Source organism: Bison bison, unplaced genomic scaffold, assembly GCF_000754665.1.
Source record: "Bison bison bison isolate TAMUID 2011002044 unplaced genomic scaffold, Bison_UMD1.0 scf7180017864354, whole genome shotgun sequence".
Lineage (NCBI taxonomy): Eukaryota > Metazoa > Chordata > Mammalia > Artiodactyla > Bovidae > Bison > Bison bison.
The window spans coordinates 5142671-5154010 of NW_011494926.1; the positions used below are offsets into that span (position 1 = coordinate 5142671).

At 38.0% G+C, this 11340-nt stretch overlaps 1 protein-coding gene across 2 annotated transcripts in view; it reads right to left on the reverse strand.

The window, feature by feature from the left end:
* The window catches only part of SCEL (sciellin), a 127266-nt gene that overhangs the window by 46117 nt on the left and 69809 nt on the right, over window positions 1–11340 (reverse strand). For both annotated transcript variants that reach the window (XM_010855129.1, XM_010855130.1), the window contains exons 19-22: window positions 10450–10509; window positions 5007–5066; window positions 4268–4327; window positions 2601–2660 (exon numbers count right to left, since the gene is read on the reverse strand). In XM_010855129.1, the coding sequence (XP_010853431.1) occupies window positions 2601–2660; window positions 4268–4327; window positions 5007–5066; window positions 10450–10509 (240 nt within the window). The remainder of the gene's footprint in view (window positions 1–2600; window positions 2661–4267; window positions 4328–5006; window positions 5067–10449; window positions 10510–11340) is intronic.

Consider the following 11340-nt stretch of genomic DNA (forward strand, 5'->3'; position numbering starts at 1 on the left):
CTAGTCAAGGCTATGTTTTTTCCTGTGGTCATGTATGGATGTGAGAGTTGGACTGTGAAGAAAGCTGAGCCCCGAAGAATTGATGCTTTTGAACTGTGGTGTTGGAGAAGACTCTTGAGAGTCCGTTGGACTGCAAGGAGATCCAACCAGTCCATCCTAAAGGGGATCAATCCTAGGTATTCATTGAAGGGACTGATGCTGAAGCTGAAACTCCAATACTTTGGCCACCTCATGTGAAGAGTTGACTCATTGGAAAAGACCCTGATGCTGGGAATGATTGAGGGCAGGAGGAGAAGGGGATGACAGAGGATGAGATGGTTGGATGGCATCACCGATTCAATGGGCATGGGTTTGGGCGGACTCCGGGAGTTGGTGATGGAGAGGGAGGCCTGGCGTGCTATGGTTCATGGGGTTGCAAAGAGTCAGACAAGACTGAGCAACTGAACTGAACTTAACTGAGGCAATAATAGCTCTAAAAGGGGGCTTCCCTTGTGGCTCAGTGGTAAAGAACCCGCCTGCCAATGCAGGAGACAGGTTTGATCCCTGGGTTGAGAAGATGCCCTGGAGAAGGAAATGGCAACTCACTATAGATTCTTTCCGGGAGAATCCCATGGACAGAGGACCCTGGCAGGCTACATACAGTTCATGGGGTTGCAAAAGAGTCAGACACGACCTAGTGACTAAACAACAACAATCTCTAAAAAGACATTTCTGTTATTGCACTGGGCTTTCATATCAACTCTAACACCAAAAGGCCTAAACAAGATATATAACTTGATATACATTATTATTGGACAGTTTATTGTATATCCTGAAAAGAAAAGAGACTAGAAAGGCTTCTATCACCTAACTAATTTTTAGGATTAATCTATAAATGAATTTTATCGTGTTCATATCCTTCCATGTAAATTATTGCATTCTGTTATATTGAATTATTTGAAATGGTCATCTTGTGGGTCAAAAATTGTTGAATGTCAGCAATTTCATAAGATTCAACCGAATAGATTACTTCTTAGGTATCTTGTTTGAACTAAGCATTGAGTGGTGCAATGGGGACTCAGCAACGAAGGAAAACTGTAACAGTAATAATAATACCAATAGGTAATATCTAATAAGTACTTGGGGAATAAATGCTTCATAAGCTAATTTTTCTGATAATTCTCAAAGAAGGTAATTCTTACAATCCCCACTTTACAGATAAAGCAGCTGAGAATTCTAGGAGGTGAAATAATTTGTTCAAGGCTATACAGCTAACAGATATTCTCTAAACTAAAATATTTTACTACCAACTGGAAGAGATGAACACATGATGTAATGCAAGACATGGCAGAGGGTGGGTGCCGAAACAAGGCTCACACAAATTGCATGGGGAAGGTCATATGATTAAGGCTTTCTTCACTTTACAAATTAAGTCATCTTGGACGAGAGACAAGGGATAACTGTCTTTCATAGAATCTTAATCTGTAACATAAAGTATTACGTGGTCTCTGGATTTGGTATCTGACCTTTAGACAGTGACAATACATTATACTTTTATTTAGTGAACAAAATACAAGGACAATTTAGAACTCAATATTCAAATGAAAGAATGATAAATTCTTCAGTCTAACCATAAAGTGAATGAAGCAATATATGCAATGGAGGCTGTGTTTTGGAAGCTGTTCCAAGTTCATGCAGGGTTGATCCTCTTCACCTACCCACATGAAATACTGCCTAGGAATCAGCAGTCTGTGGTCGTCAAACTAAACCCAGCCTGAAGTCTGGTTTTACAAGTAAAGTCTTATTGGAACACAGCCATTCCTATTCCTTTACAATGTGTTATTAATGATCGATAGTTTAAATAAAGACTGTTTTGGGCCCCTATACCTGAAATTTTATTCCCTAGCCCTTTAAGCAAAAGCCTGACTCCTGATCTAGTCTAATAGACTTTATATGATAGCTATCTACTGTAAAAATAGAATTCCTAGAAGCAAAGTAAGATAGAAAACTCTGTGAGAGAGAAGGTATGCTTTGGTACCTTTTATATTTAACTCACATTCAAACTAGCATAACAATATGTGTTTATAGGTTCATGGTTTGGCTATATCTCTTTATTTACTCAACACAGTGTACCTTAAAGAATATTATTTTTGTATTCTTTATTATTTCAGTGAACTAACCATAATTTTTTTAAATGACCTCCCAACTTTAGGAATTATTGGAGTGTAAATGGAAGAGGAGAGGGAAAAAATGATGACAGATGGAGGATGAATGAAAGAGATTTTCTTCACATGAAGACCTTCTCTTAGGCTGCTTATTTCTAGGAAATTGGAGAAGATACTTCATCCCAGGAGGAATCTCGATTTATTTTGAGGAAATCCCAAGCATGGAAAACAAATCCCACATGGATAAGAGATTATTCTCATAGTTTAAGGAATTCCTCCACAAATATTCACAGCCAGGGAGCCCTGAATAAGGGAATTGAACACCAGTTTTCTGATACAGAGCTGTTGTTTTGGGTCCCCTTATTGGCAGTTTCTTTGATGGAACAATCAGTTTTATCATATTTTCTAAGTTGAACAGAATGAAACGGAGAAATAGAAGAGCTTCATAAACCTCACCCTTGGTTAGTTTTGTTTGTTTCTGGAGTCACTCTGATGACGTTGTCAAGACTTTGGTCCCTTTAAGACATGGAAAAAGGGATGAGATCATATGACAGGTTACATCAAGTGGTTGAAAATATTTACTAAAATGGAAGAGCATTTTTTGTTACAAAAATATTTTACTAGAAAATATTTATTAAAATAGAGATCATCTCAAGAGATTGGAGGGTTTTCATTGTTGACTCTGAAAATATATATTTGGACCTAACTATAACCACATAGAAATAATGAACAATAATTAGTGGTTTCAGAAAATTCATGATGTGCCAGGCACTGTGCTAAGTGATTTATATGATTCAATACTCATATCAACCCTATGAAATAGTATAAAAATATTAATAAACAGAAACCTCAATGAAATAGAGTTGGGAGACCAGAATGGGGGCTCTCTCCTGCCCTGTGCCAATAGCAAAAGCCAGCAGGAAGAGGAAAGACTGTTCTTCTTTCCTGGCGAGGACTCAGCCAATTGAAAAGCTGTGAACTCTCTGTTTACTTTGGTCCTCCCAATCTCCTTCCCCCCTCCCCTCTATAAAAGTGTTCTTCCTTCCCCTGCAGGGACTTTCATGTGGCTCCCCATGGTTGCAGACCCCAGACTACAATTCTCTGATGATCTGAGCAAATCCGTCTTAGCTGGAGAAATATCTGACAATCTATTTTTTTCAGGTCAACAATAGGAAGTATCATCATCTCCATTTCACAAAAACTGAGACCCACAAAGATGAAGTTTTCCCCACATGGCCTGCAGTGGCAAGGCTGGAATGGAAAGCTATGTAATTAACTCCAGACTGTGCACACTTGTCATAACACCAACCATCTTATTGGAAATTATTAACTGAATTAACATTGGAAGTGACGAGGGAGCATCTGGCCCGATTTCCTTACTGTGAGGATGAGAAAACCGAAGTCTAAACAGGAGCGTGATCAGGGCCATTTCTCACTGTTAGTGAGGGCAGAGTCATGCCCAGACCCACATCTCTGGGCTCTGGTCTGATGCTCTTTCCTCTCTCTTGTGCCATCCCTCTGCTTAAGAAAATTAAACAAACTAACCAATAAAAGTGTCCTGACCACTACTGTTTGGAACAGGAAACTCTGCTCTATGTTATGTGATAGCTGGGATGGGAGTTAGAGGGAGAATGGATACATGTATATGAATGGGTGAGTCCCTTTGCTGTCCACCTGAAACTATCACAGCATTGTTAACCAGCTACACCCCAAAACAAAACAAAAAGCTTTAAAAAAATAGCTAAGTAAAATGATTGCACATAAAAGACTACCCAGAAAACCATCATTTCCCTCAGCCCTTGACAACCAAACACTTTATTTTCTTGGTTGCCAATGGATTTGCCATTCTGGACATTTCAGATAAATGATATATAATTGTGAAAAAACGTGTCTTGTCCATCCCGGGAAAACACTGCACCTACTGAATCAAAATACCTACATTGTATTAGAAATTGGCTGACCAAAGTCTTTAACAGCTTACATATGAGGTAGTGCAGCTTACACGCTTTTTCTTGAACTACCATTGATACTATAGCAGTGTCAGTCTGCTGAAATGATGATTTAAGTATGTTTTTAAGCATTGGTTAACATGAAACAAAAAAGAGGAATGTACTAAAGCTTACCCTTGCACACTTTCCCCAGTTCTTGGGTTCACTTTGATGAGGTTATCCAGGTCTTTGGAACTTTAAACAAAAAGAAATGTAATAAGTAAAAATGAAATTATGTCAACTAATTAAGTCAAACTAATTACTTTATAGGATATATGTGCTCAAGATGAATTTTACAATTAAGTTTTGAGATAAATCAATACCAGTCTATATGTTTCACTTAAAACAGTAAAACTTTTTTGACTTTCATTGGTATCAGTTTCCTATATACCCTCAAAATAAAACCATAAAATTAGGGCAAGATTGAGTTTAAAAGATCATCCCTGGAATTATTTGCCCCCAAAAATCCCACCTTGTCAGCCCCATTTAGTATTCTACCTGATGCAATAGCTATAATTAAACTGTGTTTTGTTAATAATTTCCATTTAAAGGGATTTAAATGGAAATTTAAACACTTTTGGATTTAAACACTTTTTTCTTTAAAGGGATTCTATATCCATTATTTCACAGGATCTTTATAATAATCAAACAACAAAGTGGAACAGACATTATGATCTTAATTTTATAACTAAAGAAGTCTCAGCTTGGTATTCAAGGGACTTGCTCAAAGATATCCAGCTGATAAGTAGTGGAATTCAGATGTTTTGACTCCAAACCACTTTTCAACACAGCTTCGCTAATGAGAGCCACAGACTGATTCAGAACTTGATGCACAAATTGATGGGAAGGAAGAAAGATAAGGTGTAATCCTCACCTTGGGTTACTTCTGTTAACTTCAGGGGTCACTTGGATGAGATTGTCAAGGCTCTGGCCCCTTTAAAACATAGAAAAAGTGGTAAAGTTGATAACAGATTACAACCAAGTTAATAAAACTATTCATTAAAACTCAGAAATAGTATAAACACTGAGATCATGCCAAAGAGCTGAAGATTGTTAAAAGCACACAGAAGTATGTAGGGATTTATACATCTCTGAAACTCATTGAGACTCAGAGAGACAATACTTTAATCTTGGAGCCATCAGGCACTAGCAAATACTGAGATAGGCCTCTACTTTGATTCACTGAATGCTATGCCCTTACCTTTTCCAGGTGCACTAAACATACTCTGTAATAGTCTGTGTACACAGTCCTGAAACATTCCACAAGGCACAACTCTACCCATCAGCTTCCAACATGCTGTGCGAATTTGGAACTTTGGAGAACACTTATTTTGTAAAATTGTCAGCCGTTAGCAGATTTTCTATTTAAACACTGGATTTAGATAAGTATACCCTGAATATTCATTTGAAGGACTGCTGCTGAAGCCGAAGCTCCAATACTTTGGCCACCTGATATGAAGAGACAACTCATTGGAAAAGACCCTGATGCTGGGAAAGATTGAAGGCAGAAGAAGGAGGTGACAGAGGATGAGATGGTTGGATGGTATCACCAGCTCAATGGACATAAGTTTGAGCAAGCTCCGGGATATGCTGAAGGACAGGGAAGCCTGGTGTACTGCAGTCCATGGGGTCGCAAAGAGTCAGACATGCACGACTCAGCGACTGAACAACAATAACAAGAAGCAATTTGTTAAAGTCCATAATATACAATCTGTTATCTCCTGCTGGTACCTACTGTGTATTAAAACTACAAATTTTGACTGGTTGTGTTGGCAATAAACAATAAGATTAAAATCTATCAACTTTTGAAATGTAAGTTATAATGTAAAATTGTAATGTAAAACACCATGTAGTCACTGAGAATGACTCAATATTTTACAGTTACCCTTTAGGATCTGTGCTTCTGATCTTAATGGAATTTTTCTTTTTCCTATTGCTTCTACATGTGTTTTCCACATTCCCAGTGCTAGCCAACGTGCCTCTGATCTACGGAGGATAACATATGGGTAAAGAACATCCACAGAAGGGACATTTACACCCTGTATCCCCATGCCCCGTGGCCCTGCTAAGATCAGATCATAAAGTCTCCAAGGTGGTGTCAATGCAACATCAAAAGATACAGATATCTGGAAGCAGCTAGCTAGATACTGACTCAAGTTCTTACTTATTTCCAGATGTATGAGAATGTGCACATCCATGCTAAAAGCGGCAATAAAAAGTTTGAACCTTTTTCATGCAAATAATGAAATTGTTAACCCCGAAAAAAACAACTATTCTACCCAGAATATCCTATGTTGATTTTTTTAACCCTTTGTTGCCTAAACAAAATACGTGGAATTCGAATGCCAGTGACTGAGAAAAAAATATTCCCAGAATTCTGTTTCTAGTACTTTGAGTACTAGAAACAGTAGTACTCATTTGAGTACTCAAGAAGAAATCCCACAGCATTAAGCATTGCAACTCCTGTCTTGTAATATGTGTTGGTTCTGTTGGAGACCTTGATCTCTTTATTTTGAATAAAGCACCCAGAGGGTTGTCTAAATTTTAAGGTTCATAAACTCAATAAAGAAGAATGTGCTAGTTAAAGTAGTAATGGAAAATAATATTTTGAGCTCCACGGTGGGAAGCAGTGCCTCATAGTGTATATCTCTTCAATACTTATGCAGTCTTTCAATCCACAAACAGTTACAGACAGCCTACCATGGCCCCAAGTGCTGGGATAGCTGTGACCAATACAGACAGGCTTAACCCTAAAGAAACATCCATTCCAGGACTTCCCGGTGGTCCAGTGGTTAAGAATCTGCCTGCCAATGCAGGGAACACTATTTCCATCCTTGGTCTAGGAAGATCCTACATGCTGCAGGCAACTAAGGGCACAATTACTAGAGTTTGGCACTCTAGAGCCCACAAGCCACAAGTACTAAAGCCCACATGCCCTACAGCCCATGCTCCACACAAGAGAAGCCACCCCAAACAGAAACCCATGCACTGCAGCTGGAGGGCAGTCCCCACTCACTGAAACTAGAGAAAGCTCGCGTGCAGCAACGAAGACCCCATGCAGTCAAAAATAATAAATTAAAATCAGTAAATTTTAAAAAGAAGCTTCCATTCTAACTTGGCAAGAGGCAGGCTATATGCAATCAAACATACAAATGAATGCTACAATTCTAGATAATAACATATGGTATTAAAAAATCAGTGCCTGGTGCCTGTGATGTTAGGTTTGGAGAAGGGCGTGGTGATGTAATTATATTCAATGGTTAGAAACAGTCTCTTTGAGAAGCTAACAATTTGGGAATAGAGCTACCCAAAGTGGGAATAGCAATCACAGAAGTGTTAAGGCAGGAGTAAGGCTAGATAGAAAAGAGCTAAGTTTGGCTGGACTTTACTGAACATGTGAAAGGCCATCGCTCAAGTTTAGAACTTAATTCTACCTGAATTAAGAGAACTTTGAAAGTTTTTTAATAAGGGAGGGAGACAATCTTGTTTTATTTTTAAGAGATCCACAGAGTTTAATGATGCTTGATGAAACGAAAAAAGAAGACTACTGCCCTTAAGGCTCCCAGGAAGCATACACATACAAATACACGAATAGACACAAAGACTGCAACACTCTTACACACATACACACAAGTGCACACACATACACAATCGTGCACATAGGTACTCATATACATACAAAAGCACATGGATATACTCACACATATATTCAGGCATGCACAAGCATTTGGACAGATGTATACAATCACACACATGTCTGCACATACATGCATACACTCATATGCATTCACACATGTAGGCACACACATATGCACACACAAGTATACACATGTGAATGCATACATTTGTGTGTGTGTGCATGTGTACACGTAGGCAAACACATACACACACACACCCCTCAACCTATGAAAAACAGTAGGTAATGATTTGAAATACTCTCTTTAATAAAAATTAGAAAGATAAACCATGAATTTCTCTTGTAGAGTCAAAGTAAATTAAGTATTTGAAAGTATCTAAATCATTGTTGCTGTTTACTCGCTAAGTCATGTCCAACTCTTTGCTACCCTGTGGACTGTAGTCTATCAGGGTCCTCTGTCCCTGGAATTCTCCAGGCAAGAAACCTGGAGTGGATTGCCATTTCCTTCTCTGGTGGATATTTCCAACCCAGAGATCAAACCTACATCTCCTGCACTGGCAGGCAGATTTTTTACCGCTGAGCCACCAAGGAAGCCCCATCTAAATCATTAAGAAAACATAATTCATGTGAATCTTTATTATTGCTGTTAATTATTTGTATCTCCAATGTGCCAAGTATGATAGCATTATGATCTCTAAATTGAAGCATGGGGGAAGTGACAAGGCCAGAATTTGAACCCTGATCCTTTAGACTCCCTGCTCCCTTTCACTGCCTCAAGCTCCCTCCCTGAAACACCTAGGTAACCAGGGAAATCAGCGCTTTCTTCTTAGTTTATTGGCTGCAAAAAACTGCACGTCTGTAACACAACGGGTCACTGGGTCTGCAACCACACCAGCACTGCTGAGAACAGGATGGCCTGACGATGCACACCAGCTTCAGCCAGCCGGGGCCTGCAGGCTTTAGTGCCACAGTTTAGAATCAACTCCTAATATCATGTACTGAGTGAACAAATGGAAAGAGGTTCAAAAGAAACCACATGGAATTACTTGGTATGCTTCTCAGCAACATGACAACAAGCTCAGTTTCAGATATGTTCCATCTGTCTTTTAAAAAATAAAAAAAAAGCAGGAGGACATAAGCTTTCCAGATTTCCTTGGCAATTCACGGGTAGGGCAAGTCTTTTACAAAGTACACTTTGTTAACCTCTTCATCTTTAAACATACATTACACAACATACACATATACACACTGCATACAAATATAGTATACATACATACATGATCTGTACATAAACACATTCACACACACTACTTACACACCCACAGAATACACTTATTTATATTCACTATGCATTCATACACGTACACTTATACACACATACTACTTACATACACACATATACATTTATTTATATATATAAATATACACATTGCGATGGGCTTTCCTGGTGGTTTAGACCAAGGACAGAGTAATCTGGTGGGCTACAGTCCATGGGATTGCAGAGAGTCACATGGCTGAGCAACTAACACTTTCACTTTCATATCCACACTGTGATGGTTAATTTCACATGTCAGCTTGACCAGGCCACAGGGTGCCCAGATGTTTGGTCAAATATTATTCCAGGTATGCTGTGGGGGAGTTCGGGGATGAGCTTAACATCTGAATCTGTAGACTGAGTAAAGCAGATGGCCATCCCCAACATGGGTGGGCCATGGCTATTCAGTTGAAAGACTGAATAGAACAAAAAGGCTGAGGTAAGAGGAGACTTTGCCTGCCTGAGTGCTTGACCTGAAACATTGCTCTTCTCTTGCCCTTGAACTGAAGCTTAAACATGGGCTCTCCTAGTCTAAGGCCTTCAAACTGGAATTGGAACTACACAACTGGTTGGGTCTCTAGCTTGCCAACAATAGATCTTGGGAACTCTCAGCATCCATAAGGGTATGTGCTAATTCCTTATAATAAATCTCCCTTTCTACCTGTATACCCTACTGTATTTCTACTGTATATTCTACTATTTTGTTTCTCTGGAGAATCCTGATTAATACACACTCATACACATATCAACACACTTATATATGCACACATACATTTACATATAACACAGTTTTTTATATCTTTAATAAATAAAATTAACTTAAAGTATATTTTTTAAAACTTTTGATTTATTTTATATTGGAATATAGCCAATTAACAATGTTGTGATAGTTTCAGGTAGACAGCAAAAGGAGTCAACATATATATACATGTATCCCTTCTTCCTCAACCTTCTCTCCCACCCAGGCTGCCACATAACATGGAGCAGAGTTCCCTGTGGTATACAGTAGGCCCTTGTTGGTTATCCATTCTAAATATAGAGTGTGTACATATGACATTACTATTTACACTGTACATACACATACATCCTCACACACACATACATACAAAGCAATAAATACTAGATAAGGTAGTCAAGTTCCCATTAAATTTCTCAAAATCTACCTTATAGCAGATGTCACCTGAGAATAAAATGCAAGAGGTCACTTCTGTGTATCAGTCATACAGAATTGCTTAATATGATGTATTTGGGAAAAAATAGTTCAGTTTGGTTTGAATTCCAATTTGCTCTCCTGAATGCAAATACTCAGAATTCCAGTAAGTTTATAAATGTCAAAGGAGAAATGAAAAGCTTTAAATTACTTACCTCTTAATATTTTTATGTGTTTCAGGGTTTACTTTAATAAGCCCATTGAGGTCTTGCTTCCTTTGAGTAAGGAAATGAGTTTTAATGAATGTCATTAAAATAAAACACTAATCAAGTGAACAATGATTGGAAAAATTAAGAAGTGATAAAATATACACATTCTCTATCAATGTAATTTTTAAAGCTCTAAATGCAAATTAAAACTCTTCTCTCACATCCTGAGCTAAAAACCATTTAAGTTTCTTAATTTATCAACAAGAAACTTAGCATGTTTCTGTTTTATTCTCAAAATGTGTATGTATACATTAAAAGACTTACTATTTAACAAAATCAACTTTGCCCTCAGATATATCTTGTTTGAATATCCCAGATGGATGGCACTGAAGTAACATAAGTTATTAATAGATAAAGTTCTATACTGGATCCAGATATAATGTAAATTTCCATCTAATAAATCAGATATAATTGCCTGTTTTATTTTTAGATGACAGTAATAATATAAATAATAGTTTTACAGTATTAAAATAATAAAAATAGATATCTTCATATAAATGCAACCACTCCCCCAAATCAAGCCTTTTAGAATATAATTAAATTGTGTGTGTGTGTTAGTTGCTCAGTCATGTCCAACTCTTTGTAACCCAATGGACTGCAGCCCACCAGACTCTTCTGTCCATGGGATTCTCCAGGCAAGAATGCTGGAGTGGGTAGCCATTCCCTTTTCCAGGGGATCTTCCAAACCCAAGGATTGAACCCAAGTCTCCTGCATTGCAGGCATATTCTTTACCATCTGAGCCAACAGGGAAGCCCATAATTAGATTATGGTAAATTATAAGAGCAAGAAAAAGGCCTTAACATGGTAGGAAAATAAACGACTCACTTCTTGGGGAG